The sequence below is a fragment of the Panulirus ornatus genome, chromosome 36, assembly GCF_036320965.1.
Source record: "Panulirus ornatus isolate Po-2019 chromosome 36, ASM3632096v1, whole genome shotgun sequence".
NCBI lineage: Eukaryota > Metazoa > Arthropoda > Malacostraca > Decapoda > Palinuridae > Panulirus > Panulirus ornatus.
Window position 1 is genome coordinate 11,187,014 of NC_092259.1, and position 19,265 is coordinate 11,206,278.

The 19,265-nt window shown below is 47.0% G+C and overlaps 1 protein-coding gene across 14 annotated transcripts in view; it reads left to right on the forward strand.

Moving 5' to 3' along the window:
• Positions 1–19,265, forward strand: part of LOC139760351 (uncharacterized) — a 492,128-nt gene that overhangs the window by 239,040 nt on the left and 233,823 nt on the right. For all 14 annotated transcript variants that reach the window (XR_011715318.1, XM_071683401.1, XM_071683413.1 and 11 more), the window contains 2 exons: positions 8,560–8,617; positions 15,559–15,730. Coding sequence is in view for 12 of the 14 variants with exons in the window: in XM_071683401.1 (XP_071539502.1) it covers positions 8,560–8,617; positions 15,559–15,730 (230 nt within the window). In the remaining 2 variants the exon portion in view is untranslated. The remainder of the gene's footprint in view (positions 1–8,559; positions 8,618–15,558; positions 15,731–19,265) is intronic.

Consider the following 19,265-nt stretch of genomic DNA (forward strand, 5'->3'; position numbering starts at 1 on the left):
TGACCACGAGCGAGCGTTGGGCGTCATATTAAATGCAAGGCAAGTAGCTAAGAGGAGGAGGAAGGTAGTGGAATGTACAGGAGACTGTGTAGAGAGAGGGAAGGACGAGAGGGAAGCAAAGACGAGAAATGGTAAGGAGGAGAAGGACGAGGAGGGAGAGGGAATACAGGCACATGAGTATGGCAGTGAGGTGGAGTGAGGTGAGGGTGGAGACTGGCCATAAAAGGGGTGGGTATGGTGCTTTCAAGGCCACATACCTCCCGCTGCCACCCCTGCTACCCCGGGACCTGGGCCCTGGTACCTGGTACTCCCACAAATCCCCCCCCCCCCCCCACGCCCTTACCAGATCCCCAGGGGCTGGACCCCTGACACACCTACATACTGGCCGCGTCTGCCCCCCCTCATACAAGCATTCCGAACCATACCACACATCCCCAGGCCTCGCCCAGTGAGGAATTCACAACACACCAACGAACACCGTATCCTCATCTCGGAAGAACGGCGTGGAAGACCTGGGGAGTAACGATATCGCATGACGACCCCCTCCACGCCCTCAGCGAAGACCACAGAGGAGCGCACTCCTCCTCCTCCTCCTCCTCCTCCAGGAGGATGTTGAGTCCGGGAGCTACACGGACCATCAAAACAAGGGATGGTAAAGCCTGTGTGTTGAGGACGCTCTCCGGTGCTCTCATTCTCTCCCTGATAAGAGTACCGCTGTGGGCGGACGTCGCCTCTCCAGGACGGGCCGAAATGGCAGAGTTAGTCAGTGTGTGGAGACCTTCCCCATACTCTGCGCTGACGCTGTAGGGGATCTGGACCACTGGGAACGATTGAAAACACTCAGGGCGATGCTGCCATACTGGTGAAGACTACCATGATTTACGATTGGGAGACTGAAGAAGGATTGGTTCCCAATCTTTCCTCTAAAAAAGGGTAGCTCGATATTGGCACGACACTTGGAAAACTTGTCGCATGTTACTTGTGAAGGCGAAAGATGCAATAAACACGATTAGATTAAAAACATTGGAATAATCACGGGGGGCATGGATTATCCTGGTGCACTGCTGAAAGCCATTAGCAACACTGTGGGACTGTCCATTGGAAACTCTTTCGTCCAGAGCTGGATAAATCCGGAATACGCTTACCTGTTTATACTGGAGTTTTATGATAAGGACATTGAACCTGATGTTGATGATGTGAATATACATCTCGTGTACACCGTGGACATATAGATGTAGATTATATTCCGGATTATATTACATGCTTCCACCTAATTGGACGAGGTGGATAGGAATGCAAAGGTCATTTTTTTTTTATTTGAAGGTCACCGTGTCTGAGGACCGGATGTACGTATACCTCACGTGTGTCTTTACAATGACTCCACACCACTCCCTCCCTCTCTTGCATCCACAACCCCCCTCCCCCCCTTCCCCTCCCAACACCCCCTGCCTCACCCATACATCATCCGCTCCCTCCCTTCCCCTCCCTCCCAACATCCAGTTTGAGACACACCCCCCACCCTCTCTCCTGCAGGACCACTCTCCCTCAGTGTTCCTGTCGCACAAATAACCTTACATAAATATTCGATGTTATAAATCACAAATGTGACTGAAGTACGTCGCTGTGGAAGCTTAAACCTATTTATGAATGAATTTGACGATGTATTTATCAGTTTATCTACGTCTAAAACGATAAGATTTCGTTACAAGTTGTGTATTCTGTTCCATGTGTGAGGAGGATACATATTTTCATGTAGAAATGTGATGTTTGGTTGTGTGTGTGTGTGTGCGATCACTAGTGCACGTGAGGCCTTACGAGGGAGTGGATGTCGTCTCCCCCAGTGTATGTACTGACTCTCCAGCGTGACCACAACCTTGAACTAGACGGTGCAGACCTGGCCGGAGGCAGCCCCCAAGCTGCTCTAGAAACATGTTGTTCTGGTGTGTGTGTGTGTGTGTGTGTGTGTGTGATTTGTTGCAGTCTCCACCTTTGGTCCCGGATTTAAGCAGTCTGGAATTCAAGTTGGTCTGAGAAAAGAGCGTAGAGACTTTTGAAATGATGTGTATTGATGTAGATTTTTTTTTCGTTCTGTGGTTTCAGTTCGGAATGGTTGTAGCGCTGAGCTGCAAAATTAAGTTTAATCTTTGAAGAAATAAGACGATTAGGTGCATGTGTGTATTATGTGTGCCTGTCTGTCTATTAACGTAAAATCCCACTTTGCAGAGCCTTGTTTATTTAGTTATATATAGACAAAACGATGTTGTGATAGTGTATGTGATGGGCTGGTACTGAGAGGTAGATGTGTGAACTGAAAGTTCCTTGTATTTGATTGTCTTCGGGTGTGTCTTCTACCTCTACCGCCCGTGCTAGGCCCAGACCTGGCCCGTCAGTAGACCAACTCATCGGCCTGCATGTTCCACCTGGCCACCACAACCTGGCTTCATATCTGCCCGTTTTGGCTGAATCTGTCCCTCTCCCTTCATGGTGTGTAGGGCCACGGTGATGTTGGTGTGGGATGACCTCTTGTTTGTGTGCAGTGAGGTGCTAAGGCCAGACACAAGGTCCTGGGGCCACGTTGCCCTCACCTCGGAGGGGAAGCCTCTGGTAATGTACGAGGACCTCAGCATCTCGGCTGGTCGACTCCCGGTGATATTCGCCATTGGAAGGAGGTAGCGCGTGACAGGTTTCTTCTGGAGCACTTACGAAGCATGACTGTGGTTGGTGCGTGTGGTACGCAGGCGTCAGAGGAGCCATGAGTGATTGCTTCTGTTTGAGCACATTGTGCCCACGTACTGTTCATCGCCATATAAAAAGATAAAACGGCCACCTCTGATGAAACTGTTGAAGGATATGCCCTGCACTGCAGACTTCTCTGATGTGGTAGGAATAAGGCGCGTTGAGAGAGAGAGAGAGAGAGAATCGCTCACATGATGTCTTCTAGGACGGAGGTAGAGCGCGTTCTGATGGTCCATCAGGGGAGGATTTAGAACGCAGTGACAAATGATCTAGACACAGATGGTGGGTTGATAATGCCTGTATGACACCTTCTCTGTGGCACGCTGGAAGACGTCAGACCCTGTGTCGGGAGCTGAACCTTCCCTGTGTGGCTCTGGAAGGTGTCGGACCCTGAGGCCAGCTTAAGAGAGCTCCACTATCACGTCCCCCTCTGGAATTCTAGAAGGTGTGAAGACTTGTCTTTTGTGACTTCTTCATAGTTTTATCCTTGAGAATCTGTTGTATGGCTCCATGCCCACGTAACACTGCCGTTGTTCCTCGACCGCCGCAGACACGCCACTTCCAAAATAAATATATATATGAAAAAAAAAAAAAAGAACGTACCCGGATACCCATTTTCTATTTTTGTTGAGCTGATATTTATATGACAGAAAGGTCGGAATGCACGGCGGTGTCAGGATCCATAAATATTCTCGCAGATTTATGCAGAGTGTAAAGTCTTTGCATGGTGTATGCTGCAAGACGATATAGATTTGACCGACTCCTCTGGGGGAAAAGGATGGTATGTTACCGGTCTCTTAGTTCCAGCACATATGTTGGCCCGTGTCCATTGTGGAAGGGTCGGGGTGACACACTGACTCGGGTGATGTGAGGGATTGTTTTGGGGGTGTAGTGGAAGGGAGATTTACGGTATATAAGGTATTGGTACCATTTGTGGTTATGGCTCTGTTTGGCTGTTCCTGTTGGCGTGATAGCAGTCCTCGAGGAGGAGGGTTAGGGGAGAGCATTCACCAGAAGAGGTGGGGGCGAGACGGTGGTAGACTGAAGAGCTGGAGGGTCACCCTGGAGTTGTCCTCCACACACACACGCCTCATCAGTCGTCGGCTGATGATCATGTCGGTGCTGGCGACTCCTCTGCCTTGTGGCTGGAGGTTCGTAAGGGGCCTCAAAGATCATTAAGGTTATTACTTAAGATGTGATGGTACGAGGGACGAAGACTAGAAGGCCCTACAGACTGTGGTCTGCGCCTGGCCAGACGTCCGTGGCGAATTGGGGTCGTGACGCAGGCCAGACCTCCCTCGCTGGACGCAGGATAGGCCTTCCCTCATGTGACGGTGGCCCGACGAGACGCCTTCCATGTGACGCCAACCCAGATTTCCTTCTGTGTGACGCAAAGCCAGACCTCCGCCTGTGACGCAGACCAGACCTCCCCTCCCGTATACGACGGAGGCCAGACCTCTCGTGTGGCGCAGGCCACACCTCCTCCCGTGTGAGGGACGACGATTTCGTAAGAATATCCACATAACCACAAGGTTCCTCCGTGCCTGGTGTAGTGGGTGCTGACCCCAGTCTTTCCTGAGGTTCATACGGTGGTTTTCGAGGACGCGGTACCTCTGAGATTTCGAAGACGTGGCACCTCGTCATCTCCGGCACTGTTTTAGACCATAGTCATAGCTAATTGCGTCGTTGGGGTAATATGATGTTGTCATTTATGGGAGGGGAAGATGGCCCCGAGCGTGTACAAGATGTATGTGTTCCAGGACACAACACCCTCGGCCTGACCTGTGAAGGTGCGGGGCTGGAATGCACACGCTCGTGTGGCTGATGTCTGCCACACCAAGTGGAGGTGGCCCACACACGTTGTGGTCCCAACGCTGAGCAGTCACACGTGTGTGTGTGTGTGTGTGTGTGTGTGTGTGTGGCTGTTTTTAGTTTTGTATTGTTTAGCTCACCCTATTTTTTCAATTGATTCTCTCTCTCTCTCTCTCTCTCTCTCTCTCTCTCTCTCTCTCTCTCTCTCTCTCTCTCTCTCTCTCTCTCTACATATATATATATATATATATATATATATATATATATATATATATATATATATATATATATATATATATATATTATATATATATATATATATATATATATATATATAAATAGGGTGCGTAAGACAAGGGAGCAAATGGGAACTTCAGTGAAGGGCGTAAATGGGGAGGTGATAACAAGTAGCGGTGATGTGAGAAGGAGATGGAATGAGTATTTTGAAGGTTTGTTGAATGTGTCTGATGACAGAGTGGCAGATATAGGGTGTTTTGGTCGAGGTGGTGTGCAAAGTGAGAGGGTTAGGGAAAATGATTTGGTAAACAGAGAAGAGGTAGTAAAAGCTTTGCGGAAGATGAAAGCCGGCAAGGCAGCAGGTTTGGATGGTATTGCAGTGGAATTTGTTAAGAAAGGGGGTGACTGTATTGTTGACTGGTTGGTAAGGTTATTTAATGTATGTATGACTCATGGTGAGGTGCCTGAGGATTGGCGGAATGCGTGCATAGTGCCATTGTACAAAGGCAAAGGGGATAAGAGTGAGTGCTCAAATTACAGAGGTATAAGTTTGTTGAGTATTCCTGGTAAATTATATGGGAGGGTATTGATTGAGAGGGTGAAGGCATGTACAGAGCATCAGATTGGGGAAGAGCAGTGCGGTTTCAGAAGTGGTAGAGGATGTGTGGATCAGGTGTTTGCTTTGAAGAATGTATGTGAAAAATACTTAGAAAAGCAAATGGATTTGTATGTAGCATTTATGGATCTGGAGAAGGCATATGATAGAGTTGATAGAGATGCTCTGTGGAAGGTATTAAGAATATATGGTGTGGGAGGCAAGTTGTTAGAAGCAGTGAAAAGTTTTTATCGAGGATGTAAGGCATGTGTACGTGTAGGAAGAGAGGAAAGTGATTGGTTCTCAGTGAATGTAGGTTTGCGGCAGGGGTGTGTGATGTCTCCATGGTTGTTTAATTTGTTTATGGATGGGGTTGTAAGGGAGGTAAATGCAAGAGTCCTGGAAAGAGGGGCAAGTATGAAGTCTGTTGGGGATGAGAGAGCTTGGGAAGTGAGTCAATTGTTGTTCGCTGATGATACAGCGCTGGTGGCTGATTCATGTGAGAAACTGCAGAAGCTGGTGACTGAGTTTGGTAAAGTGTGTGGAAGAAGAAAGTTGAGAGTAAATGTGAATAAGAGCAAGGTTATTAGGTACAGTAGGGGTGAGGGTCAAGTCAATTGGGAGGTGAGTTTGAATGGAGAAAAACTGGAGGAAGTGAAGTGTTTTAGATATCTGGGAGTGGATCTGTCAGCGGATGGAACCATGGAAGCGGAAGTGGATCATAGGGTGGGGGAGGGGGCGAAAATTTTGGGAGCCTTGAAAAATGTGTGGAAGTCGAGAACATTATCTCGGAAAGCAAAAATGGGTATGTTTGAGGGAATAGTGGTTCCAACAATGCTGTATGGTTGCGAGGCGTGGGCTATGGATAGAGATGTGCGCAGGAGGATGGATGTGCTGGAAATGAGATGTTTGAGGACAATGTGTGGTGTGAGGTGGTTTGATCGAGTAAGTAACGTAAGGGTAAGAGAGATGTGTGGAAATAAAAAGAGCGTGGTTGAGAGAGCAGAAGAGGGTGTTTTGAAATGGTTTGGGCACATGGAGAGAATGAGTGAGGAGAGATTGACCAAGAGGATATATGTGTCGGAGGTGGAGGGAACGAGGAGAAGAGGGAGACCAAATTGGAGGTGGAAAGATGGAGTGAAAAAGATTTTGTGTGATCGGGGCCTGAACATGCAGGAGGGTGAAAGGAGGGCAAGAAATAGAGTGAATTGGAGTCATGTGGTATACAGGGGTTGACGTACTGTCAGTGGATTGAAGCAAGGCATGTGAAGCGTCTGGGGTAAACCATGGAAAGCTGTGTAGGTATGTATATTTGCGTGTGTGGACGTGTGTATGTACATGTGTATGGGGGGGGGGGGGTTGGGCCATTTCTTTCGTCTGTTTCCTTGCGCTACCTCGCAAACGCGGGAGACAGCGACAAAGTATAAAAAAAAAAAAAAAAAAAAATATATATATATATATATATGTAGATAGATCGATAGATAGATATTTATATATGTATTTATTTTCTTTATTCGGAAGATGAAAACAAATTTGCATTTTCGATGGGCATCGTAAATAGTTTTAAAGTTCGTCTTCATTTCCTCTTGATATCATTCTTTACTTATGTCGTTTAATGACTTCTTTTTCTTGTATTGAATCACTGGTTTAATTTCGGGTCGAACCTTCCATTTTACTGCTGTAACTACCGTCCTCAGGTTGGGTTGTTTGATATGTTTTTATGTCAGGTCAGTAATTACAGTTATCCCCAATGACTCGTGCCCGTTAATTATCCATTGATTGCGCCCCCCGTGAAATTGTAATGGACTTGCCCGAAGCAGAGACTGAGCCCGACGATATTTTCTGCGGCCAGGTACAATTGCGGCAGCCATTACCCCCCCTCGGATGGGAGACACTGCCAGATTTACGATGCCGCCGAGAGGATTTGACTCCCTGACCACGACGTTGCGACCCCGAACACGACGTTACGACCCCCGAGCACGGCGGTACGACCCCCCGAGCACGGCGGTACGACCCCTGAGCACGGCGATACGACCCTTGAGCACGACGTTGCGTACGATCCCTGAGTATGATGGCCAGGATCAGGTCGTACCGCCTTGTAGGCTAAGAGCAGACGTTAGGGGAGGAGAGATGTTATGATATATGCAGTGTCACGAGAGGCCCTCGAAGTACAGAGGTTCTCTCCTCGATCGTAACGACAGCTTTGGTGGTTGGGTGAGAGTTGGTGTATAGACGCACATCAGCGCATTGTAAGATCGTCGCCGCGACCGATAAGGATAATCAGTCGTGGTACCAGATGGGCGACGCCGTTCAATCACTGTGGGTCTGATTACATGTGTTGCACATTTTGGATGGATTGCATGAGCGACGGACCGTGTGCATGACCGTGACCTCAAGAATGACAGGTCAGGCCATCGGTTTTCCGTCAGTGGTTAAAAATACCAGTGTGGGTTTAGCAGGGGCACACTGGGGAACTCTCTAGCATCAGTGTGTTCATCGTGTATTGGGTCGTCCTTTTTTTGTCATGCAGGCTGCTGCATGTGTGCGGTGAGTGTGTCTGTATTGAGCACAGAGGCACGACCCATGGGCACGCCAGTGCGACCCCTTGAGCACGACGGGACGACTGTTAGGTATGATCGCGTGACGTTTGACCCTTTCAGTGTCATGTCATTATGCCCATGGGTCGTACCGTCGGATTCAGAGATATATGGATGTGCTCGAGAGGTATATATATATATATATATATATATATATATATATATATATATATAACGTACGATGGTGTATGGTTTACGAATTGTTTCGACTTCGTACACTTAGGTAAACATCCAGTGTAGGTGTTCACAAAAGATTTCTTCGCCTATCCATATGTCCTCATTTGTATGTAGTTTATGTGTGTTTTTTCAATGTGCATTTGGAATATGGGAAATTATATTGAGTGTCGACATTGGAGTGATAGTTTCAATGTTCTGTACTGACTGGTATTAAAAATATTGTGTACTTGAACTCACTTTAAGAACCCCATTGGGTTGAGATCAAGGTCTCCCTAGTGAGGTTCTAGATGACCCTAGTGGGGATGTAGATAGTACGTAGTGGTGGGGTCTAGGTGTACCTAGAACCTTACTTCCAGCATGGGTCATAATGGTGAAGTGTTGACACTCTTCTTGTTTCGTTCCCAGGTTCGAGGCGACGACCCCAGCGGCCAGCACCCTCGCGAGCAATGAGACCAAGAAAGGGGTGAGTAGAGCCACGTGTGAGCTGAGCAAATACGCTCAGAGGGGGAGGAACCCTGCCAGCGCCCCTCTCTCTCTCCTCCCTGTGGGGACCTCGAACTCTTGTGTGTACCATTCCTTGTCGTTAGGAGGTTCCACCTCCATTCACCTCCGACGCTACATATTTCAGGAAGCCAACCCTTTCCACTGTATGGGTCCTCTGTAATCCCGGTACAGAGAGTGTCTTTCCTTGGTCGACAGACAGTAATATGCGAGTTTCTCACGTACCTGGAGGAGGAGGGGTGGTGTTAGGCCAGCTTAACCTGTGTCTTGGTGAGCTGGACACTACTTAAGGTATATACAGGATGAGAAAGGTTTGCATTAGTTAGGGTATGAATGGAATGGTAACATGTTTTCATTTTCTTTTGAAAAAAAAGATATTAAGAAAACGAGTACTTGGCGGCTGTGTCTTATCTTGAAGCATTTAAGGGAAGAAAACGAATACTTTGGCCGGTGTGTCTTAGCTTAAAGTATTTAAGGGAAAAAAACGAATACTTTGCCGGTGTGTCTTAAAGTATTTAAGGGATATCTTTTAGGTTAATTTTAAACCTGTGTTTGCAGTGTACTTGGTATAGTGTTGCTCATCTTCGTAACGATGCGTTGCAGCGTGAGAATGGTAGCTACTGGTTGGCCCAGTGTGCAGGGATGTTTATGGTCACGGAGGATTACACCCACAGTGAGCTGGGGTGCTCTGGTTCCAATACTGATGGTGATATTGCCGATAGACATGTCTACGTGCAAAGCCAATTGGTACTGGTGATATTGTAATACAGGCTCCTCTTCCTATATATATATATATATATATATATATATATATATATATATATATATATATATATATATATACATACATACATACATACATACCTACCTACTTACCTACCTACCTACTACTTACCTACTTATCTACCTACCTATCTATCTGCCTATCTATCTATACTATGGATAGAGTTGTAAGCATTCACTGATTGATATATACACTGCGGACGGAGGCATGACCATCCAGTCATACATATTGTGTGTATAGAGAGGAAAAAAGCATCGTGGCTTCCTCGCTGTGTGTGTGTGTGTGTGTGTGTGTGTGTGTGTGTGTGTGTGTGTGTGTGTCTGTGCTCACATGACGCTGGTGTCGCCACTGGCAGCGGTCGCGAGACAATTTTCACCAGCGAAAATCGGTTGGGGGAGGAGAAGGAGGGAAAAGTTTTTGCCATCTCGTGTAGCCGGGGGTGAGCGACATGCAGTCGACGTCACACGGAATCAGTAACTGTAAAATTCACATGGATGTAATCCCCCGCCCTCCTCACGGAGCTGTGCTTTGTACGAATGATCATTACGCGTCTGTTTTTTTTTTTTTTTTTTTCTACCATCGTTTTCCCCGCAGTACAGTCATTCGTCAGCTTTCTAGCCGTCGTGTGTGTGTGGCGAGACGTGAACCAGGGCTACGGTGCGATTTAAGTTGCGACTTGGTGCGAGAAATGGTACGATTCAGGCTACGTCATGATCCAGGCTACGTCATGATCCAAACTACGAACACACACACACACACACACACACACACACACACACACACACACACACACACAAAACCCACTTTCATGGTAGAGGAAGCTGACAGTTGATATTACTTAACCCCCCACGTAAAACGTAGCTTTTTATCCATAATCATAAACATCATGTTGCACGCGCGCAATGGAGTCTCTTCTCTCTCTCTCTCTCTCTCTCTCTCTCTTTTCCAGTCATAACCAGTATGTGTCAGGCATCACAACCCACAAATGATAATGTTAAATCTGTCTCAACATCCCCATAGTCACGTTATCTGTCGGCGTGGCCCAGAATACGTACGTATTGCCTCACATTTATGGAGGAACCAAAAGAAAGAAAATTAATGTGGTAATGTTCTTGTTGTAGTTTTTTTATTTCTTTTTTTTTTGCAGGGGGGGGGGAGGGAGGATGTACGGAGGGAAGGTTGTATTTACATACCTTCTGAGGTTTTGATTCGTTTTGGAAAGTGTGACTTGAAATGGGCTACTGAGTTTCTTTTCCATATGTTTTAGGCGTCACGTAAATGTGAAGGTCTGGCATTTTATTTTGTCAAGGATGAGCGTGTTATTGTTCGGTTAAGTTTGTGATATGTGAGGAGAGGGAACTTGTGTGCTTTACTGCCTTCATCTCCATCGATATGAGTTACGAATTTAAGGCACTATAATTGTCCTCCCAACAGATAACCTCGTCATAGACCATCGGGTCTCATGTTATCTGTCCTTCCCATGTACTGTCCTCCTGCAGATAACCTCGTCATAGACCATCGGGTCTCATGTTATCTGTCCTTCCCATGTACTGTCCTCCTGCAGATAACCTCGTCATAAGCCATCATGTCTCCTGTTATCTGTCCTTCCCATGTACTGTCCTCCTGCAGATAACCTCATCATAAGCCATCATGTCTCCTGTTATCTATCCTTCCCATGGACAAACCACAGCATAGTATATACGAGGGCTGTGGCCAGTCGCAGGCAGAAACAGCTGGAATAATCGAGGAAGCAGTGGGGGGAACCCCAGTCCAAGACTTTGCTGTTGAGAGAGAAAATAGATCGTTCATATTCTTGATGTTTACGTACAGTAAGATCGACGTGATAGTGCCTCCATGCGCCACCGTCTGAGAGTGGTCTGAAGTGTGTATTTCTCTGTTGCAGAGTGACGAGAAACACGTTCTTCTGGTGATCATTATGATCCACCCACGACGAGAACCATATGGTTTTAAAGCACTCCCTCAGAAGCGCGTGGCCTTCAGATCCAAGCTGGGCAAGTTCATCTTCATGGGGCGATTAATCTTTCGCGCAGGGTGATGAATCATCCACCACAAGCTCGTATATCAATTATTCATGATGCTTCACGTTCAATAGTTCCTCCTGTGGCATGGAGAAATGTGGCAAGTACGTTTGGAAAAAGATTCAACATCGTTCGCCTGGTTAGGGACAGGTGTAGCGAGTGGGTTCTGCCGTTAACTGGGGATCAGGTATATTCGTGCACCGTGTAGCCGGATGGAATTAGAGACACAGACACTTGCAGGGTGTTGAACTGCGTCGAACAGTCGTGCACAAGGTCGGTGACCCACAAGGTTGGTGACCCAGTCTGCTCTAGTTATCTGTACCGGCAATTCTCGGTGACATGACCCCTCCGCCCCCACACACACTCTCCTCCCTCCCTTCCCCAACTCATAGTTTTTAATCCGTGATTCGTCAAGATCAAAGATTCAACGACTCCAGATATCTTTACCAACTCTCTCTCTCTCTCTCTCTCTCTCTCTCTCTCTCTCTCTCTCTCTCTCTCTCTCTCCCTTTTAATGGTAGGTACGTGATCCATCATCCTGTTGCTGCCTGCCATGAGTTTCCTCACTCACTTTCGCTCGCTCGCTTCTACAGTCCATAGATTTAAGACTCGACAGTCATGAAGTGTATTTATACAACGATTAGAATACAGCAAAGTATACATCTCTCTCCCCGGTAGACGTGACTTCCATCGTGAAGAGAAAGGAATGTATCTGGGAATGAAAATTGTAGTTTTGCTGTAGATTGCTTCTGTGTGGGTCAAGATAATGCCACGCGGTGTGAGACTCATTATCATTACAATCCTCTCACACTGGGAATCAAGGTCATTAAGAGACCCCTCCTTTTTTTTTAGAATTAAGGTCATCAGGACTTAAATTATGCTGTCGACTGCACTCATTTTCCTATCCTCCTCGAGACTCTGTCGTTGAACGTGGCTCGTTTTCATTAGCGTTGGGTAAATAACGTGTGGAAATAGTCCTACGCCTGCTTGTGATGTTCCGAAGCCTGACTGAATGATTGCTTCGAAGTCGAATGAGGTGGCTCGTTGTGTTCGGTCTCGAGAGAAAGTGGGTTGAGGTCAGGTCAGGTTAGGTTAGGTCAGGTTTTTAAGGTCAGATCCTGTTTGGTTAGATCAAGTTTTGCTGGATATGTATATATCTATTTTTTGTAATGTATCCGGTCGTTGGGGAGAAACAAGGAGCAGTTAGTTGGAGTGAGATTAGGTTTTTGGGTTCATTGGTTCATTTGCATGCAGGCTGCGTGAACACACACACACACACACACACACACACACACACACACAAACCCGACCACAAATGAGAGGGAGAGTTGCCGGAGGTTTCTTTAATTAGCCCCTTGGTCCAGTCGAGAACCCGAATACGACTCGCTCCTCTTCGGTTACCATGGTAATCATGTGACCACATTTGCTTGTTACCATGGACGCCATTGTTGGCTTTATGTGAGCATTAAGTCGCATAAAACGTCTCCTAGTTTGTTTATAGCGTGTGAGCAATGTTTGTTTAACGTTTTTTTGTTTTTTTATTTATGTCGAAAAATGCATAAGATTTGCATATAGGTACAGTTCAATATGTTCCTATCATGCTTCATATTCCCTAAGTAAACACAAATGTTCTTGTCTATGCGGCTGAATATTCATATAAGACGGCTTGTTTATTCCATAAGTTCGTCGTTCGGGTAAAGTAGACGCCTTGAAATGCGTCGGGAAACGTAATTAATCTGGTTCTTCGTCAATTTTAAATCTGAATTTCCTCACGAGAGAAAACGGTACTTCCCGTTTCAAGGAAATGGTAGAAAACGGAGGTAGCCTCGTTGCAGGAGAGACAATAATAGGAGCGCTTGGTAACCCCCGTGACCGACCCCTCCTCCCTCACCTTAGTGTCACGTTCCTTCACGAATTGACCTCTCATCAGCCTGGTCACACTGGTGACACATGTGTACGTGACAGAGACGAAGCGGAGGGTTACACACACTCACACACACACAGGTTAAGATCCTGCGTATATTTAAAGATGAGACATACGAATCGAGATCACATAGCAATAATGACACAGACGGTGTGGACGTATTACACAGAGGTTACCCCAGGTGTGCACTGTCTGTGCGGGAGGGTGAGAGTAAAAGTTCCGGATGGTGGTGGGTGGTTGGGGTGGTGATGTGTCATGTGACACCCATGCTCGGCACGCAGGTGGTGTCATACGGGTGTGTCACGTGTCATACCTTCCTTCCCCCTGTGCCGACCTCTCACGTCTGAACATAAGATGTGTAAGTACTGGCCCTGTCTTCTGTGTGTTTATTTACTCGAGGATTTGGAAAAGAAAAAAATATATATTATCTGAAGGTCTTGCCCCCACTCGTAAGTCATAATGAAACCTTTTGTTGGTGTGGCTCGCCCAGCTTGCTGCTCCTCCCGCTGCGTACCCTGAGGTTTCTCTCCAGCAGCTGTGTGTGTGTCTCTCCCCCTGCCGTCCGTGTCTCTCTCCCGTCCACCTGCTCTTGTTTCATCCAGTCACTTGTGGACGGAGGTCTGTCGCTCTGAGCACGTCTGGCTCCTCAGCGCTAGATGAACCCAGATTCTTAGCTAGATGGGCCGTCTTGCCTCACAAGACTCCCACGACGGTCAGGTGTGTGTGTGTGTGTGTGTGTGTGTGTGAGGAGAAAGTGCCACAGGCCACGGGTGCAAGGGTCAGCGGCTGGTCGCGGCCCAGGTCAGCAAGGGTCGGATGGACAGACACCGGCTGGCTAGATAAGGAAGGAGAGAGAGAGAGAGAGAGAGAGAGAGAGAGAGAGAGAGAGAGAGAGAGAGAGAGAGAGAGAGAGAGAGAGAGAGAGAGAATGTCTTAGAGGCAGACAAGAGTGTTCAGTATGTGCCACGGGCAAAATGTCACACGTAAGATGATGAACCTCAAGAGTGGGTTTGAACGCCGGGGGATGAAAGTGCTATGAGCGATCGCTTCAGCCAGACCCGTGTTGATAAAGATTGAGGTAGAGCGGTATTATTAGAGATGATGCGGTCGAGTGACGCGCCACGCGCAAACGCCCCAATCGTTCTGATGAGAGAAACGTGCGAACACAAAGCCTTCTTAAGTAAGAAGAAGAAAAAAGAAGTAGGAAGGTTTCGTTAAAGTGGTGGCGAGATGTGGAGTAGTGAGGAACGGCTCACATTCCAGGTGTAAGAGGATTATCAGTCATGGTTCTGACGTGTAGATAGCTGTTGATATGCTCTTATCTATTATGGAAATGAACCAGACGTGGAACTGGATTGCCACTGTTTAGAGAACAGGGAATGAAAAGGTCAGGCAAAATGTCGAGAAACGCTTGAATGGCGTCAAGAGCCAAGGAAAATGAATTTCGGGATCAGTTTGACGTGGACTTGATGAGGGAGGGAGACTGCCCTCTCACGAAAACCGGTGAAGACAACAGTCGAGTCGATCATGGGGGTAAAATAAGGATCCATATTGAGCCCCCACGGCCAAGCTGGGGTGGAGGAGGTACTACCTCATACCGGGCACAACCCATGTGTTACGAGAAGGTAATTGTACCAAACCTGGCGGTGAGGATGCGAAGTGAAGCTCCTGTATAGTGAACAGTTTACCATATGTGGGGAGGTTTACCGTTGTGTGCGGCCGATGTCATGTGACCGCCTCCCTGGACAGAATACTAATGGCGACTCTGTTAGGCCCGTTGTTGTCCCCGTGTGTCCTTAACCCCATCACCCACGACGAGGCGACCCCTTGAGTATGACGGTACGACCCTTGAGCACGACTGTATGACCCTTGAGTGTGACGGTACGACCCTTGAGCACGACTGTATGACCGTTGAGCGCGACTGTATAACCCTTGAGTACGACTGTATGACCCTTGAGTGTGACGGTACGACCCTTGAGCACGACAGTTCTTAGATTACACTTATCGAATCTCCAACGCAACTTACGTGACTTTCTTTTTTTATATATGAAGACTGGAGGAGAAGAGAGAGGGTCTGTTTTCCTGCCTTGCTATACAGCCATAGACCTTCAGTGTGGTGTTTTATAAGGTACCTTATCTTCTCGTTCTTCCCCCAGGGTGGTCGTCGACGGTCAGGTGGGTCGTGGGTGAAGACCCCGGGGGTCAGACGACCTGACCCTTCCACAGTCACCCTCCAAGGGTGGCTGTACAAGCAGGGAGCAGACGGACTCCATCTGTGGAAGAAGCGCTGGTTCGTCCTCTCCGAGTACTGTCTCTACTACTACAAGGGTGAGTGTGTTGGCGTCATGTTGAGTACTGTGTCTACTACTACAAGGGTAAGTGTGTTGGCTTCATGTTGAGTACTGTCTACTACTACAAGGGTGAGTGTGTTGGCCTCATGTCGAGTACTGTCTCTACTACAAGGGTGAGTGTGTTGGCCTCATGTTGAGTACTGTCTCTAGTGCTACTACAAGGGAATTGTTCTGAACTCGTCTTGAACACAGTCTTTACTTCTACAAGATGTAGATAGCTCGTCCCTCCGAGTGCTTCCTCTACCACAACAAATGAGGGCATAAATGGGTCACGTACCTGGAGAACTTCTCCATGGTGGACAAAGTTAAGTAAGGCCTCTGTCGCATCATTGCAACTCTGCTTTCTCTCTTCTGGTACCATTTGCCCTGCCCTCCACTTGGTCCTCTCTTCTGCTGCTTTATACTTCTCAAAAATGCGGTGGCCAGACTTATAGATGAGCATTTTAGTTTGGCCTAACGTACGAGCTGAATGCATTGCCGAATATTACGTTATTCATTTGTTTGAATGCGATTCTGGTATTTGCCGGCAGACAGATTTATTTTATTTTCTCATTTGCATTTCTACTAATGTGGGACTCATGGTGGCAGGTTACGTACAGCGTTTACTCCCAAGTTCCCTTTTTTCACGCACACGCGTTCCAGCAGCTTATTCCTCGCTAGATGATATTCGTTGTCGAGGTCTTTTGTCGCTGTCTCCCATCCTCATTACGTCGCATTTGCTCGAGTTCCTTAGCCAAGTTTCATATCAACTTTGGACTGTGTCACTGTCCCCTTGTAATTTGATGCACTCCCCCTCACTCGTTACTCTCCTCATGACCTTGGCATCATCCGCAAACATGTTCCAGTAGGAGTCCGATCCTACTGGCAAGTTATTTACATAGTCTTGGAAAAGCGGTGGGCCCAGAACAGGCCCCCTGCAGCACGCCATGTGGCTACCCCCATACACCATTTCGAGAAGGTGTCCTTTTGACATGCGTCCTTTTCGTTTTGTTTCAGCTTTTTTTTTATGGTGTCTTTCCATGACTTCTGCTTGAAGGTGTGTGTGTGTGTGTGTATGTGTGTGTGTGTGTGTGTGTGTGTCGCAGCGAACCTGTGCGGGGCCATTACTGTTTATGACCCAATCAGTATGAAAAAAAAAGACTGCCCCAAGGTTCCTCGCTGAATAACTGTGTCGGAATTATCACCTCAACTGCCGCTTAGACCCCAGCCCGCACTACTGTACGTGGCTGGCCTCCTGTCACACACACACACACACACACACACACACACACACCAGTGGCAAGTGTCAAGCAAGATAACCACTCCCTCGCACCCTCAGTGCGGTGAGCGCTACGCGGTAACTCCACCTCATGGCAAAAGCTCGTTGTTGATGCTCTCTCTCTCTCTCTCTCTCTCTCTCTCTCTCTCTCTCTCTCTCTCTCTCTCTCTCTCTCTCTCTCTCTATCAGGTAGTGAATGCTGAATATTGATCCAGGAAAGTCTTTATTAGTATATTTTCCTGTTTATTTATTCTTTTCCGTTTCATATGCATCCTACACGCGTTACTGTATCCGACAGTGAACACGGTATCCCATAACACAATAGTGGATTTCTAGATTATTTGGATACATGACAGATGAAGCCAAATATCCCCCCAAAGAAATATTTAGTGTCCAGAATTTTGATTCATTGCGCAGCCTGAGCCGTAACTCCTTATAATGATGCTTCTCCATGCCTCTTCGACACTACAGTTCAGTCCGGAGGAGGGAAATGCTAGACTCTTTCAGATTGAGACGTTCTAGGACGCTACAGCCTCGCGGAATGGGGGCGTCCGGTAACACGTGTCCACAGGCAGAAGACAAGTTAACTCATTAAGTCAGCAGCATCAAACTGAGTGACGCGTAGGTCATGTTATTGCGGCAGGCAACGGCTGATGTCCAGGTTCATCTATTAAGACATACTCGGGCGGGGCACACAGGTTCTCTCTCTCTCTCTCTCTCTCTCTCTCTCTCTCTCTCTCTCTCCCCCCCCCCCCCTCCCGCGAGCGGTGATCAATTGTCTTAACGACTTAAGAGAACTTGGGACTTGAAAAGTTCTGGTCCGCAACCCGGAACTAGTTTTGCAGATGAACCGGTTAAAGCAGTAGGACTGCACGCACCTCCTCCTCCCTCCTCCCTCCTCCCCTCTAGTAGCTACTGTGTGTGTGTGTGTGTGTGTGTGTGTGTGTGTGTGTGTGTGTGTGATGTGGGGGGGAGGGGGATGGTTATTTTGATTTTTATTTGAAAGGATCTGGCTGCAGTGGTTCTTCATCTAGGGGTGTTTGCCTTCACAGGTTAGTCAGTGAAGAGGCGATAGTGGGCAGCGAATGACAAGTTCACAGCATACGCATTTCCCAGAGTAACATCTGTTCTCGAAACATTAACTCGATGCGAAGAACATCGCTTGTTCATTTCCAAGAACGTTTGGCAGATTTTTTACGCATCAGCACAGAATTGGGTGAAAAAAAAATGGTGATTAGTATTGCAGGTAATCATTGTAATGACCCGAAAGATAGGGCATTAGTGTGGTTACACACCTAAAACTCTTTTTAACTCTTTGTTGAAGACTTTCATGGTCGAGGTTAGATACATAACCCAGGATCATTACTGGAACAAAACAAAGACGCGTTGTGCTCTTCAGATGACTCGTGTACGACTTTGAGTCTCATTTTTTTTCCTGAAACTTCTTTTAAGCTTTTCTCCTTCCACGTACTTTCCCAGTTTCATTTTTTGCAATAACTTGTATTTCGTAGGAGGTGGCGTGGCGAAAGGAATGGCAGTTATTAAAATACGTCTACCTCTCTAGGGCTGAAAATGATTCAGTCGTAGTTAATTATGCTCGTTTTAACCACAATAATTCATAATTATCTGATTATGATATTTATAAACATACATGTGGTAATTGGGTATTATTAACGCAGCTACAAATATTTCCTAAAATCTCTCTCCAAAGCATACGAGCACCAGAGGAGACGGTACGCGGAGCCACTGCCAGAATTATGATAAATGTTGGCAGTTATCAGTAAATGTAATGATATGTCTATAGACAGGATGATAACAGCGAGGGTAAGGTTAAAGGAAAAAATATAGTAGGGTGTTTCCATAAAGGTGGAGCTTGTCGTTGGATACGCCCTCTTTTGTTCTGTCACGGTGTTCGGGGGCATCAAACCGACTTCGGCTTCGGGTACCCTTACCAGTAGTATATTTATGGAGACTCGGAAAAAAAAGAAGATATATGACCTAGTTTTCCATTTAATGCCGCTGCATTACATTTCTGGTGTAGAATGAACGGGAAGCTTTGACTTGATAAAGAATATTGTCGCTAGCGATGATAGTCGTAGCCAGAAGGGCGTCGGAAAACGAGAGCTAGACTTTCAGTCGTAAGGTTTGCCGTTGGGGGCGTCTCTCCTCATGATGATGATGTAACGGTAATAACTGACATGTTTTCCCCAAGGATGTCAGGGAATAATGTGTGTTATTCGTTGTTTTTTTATTT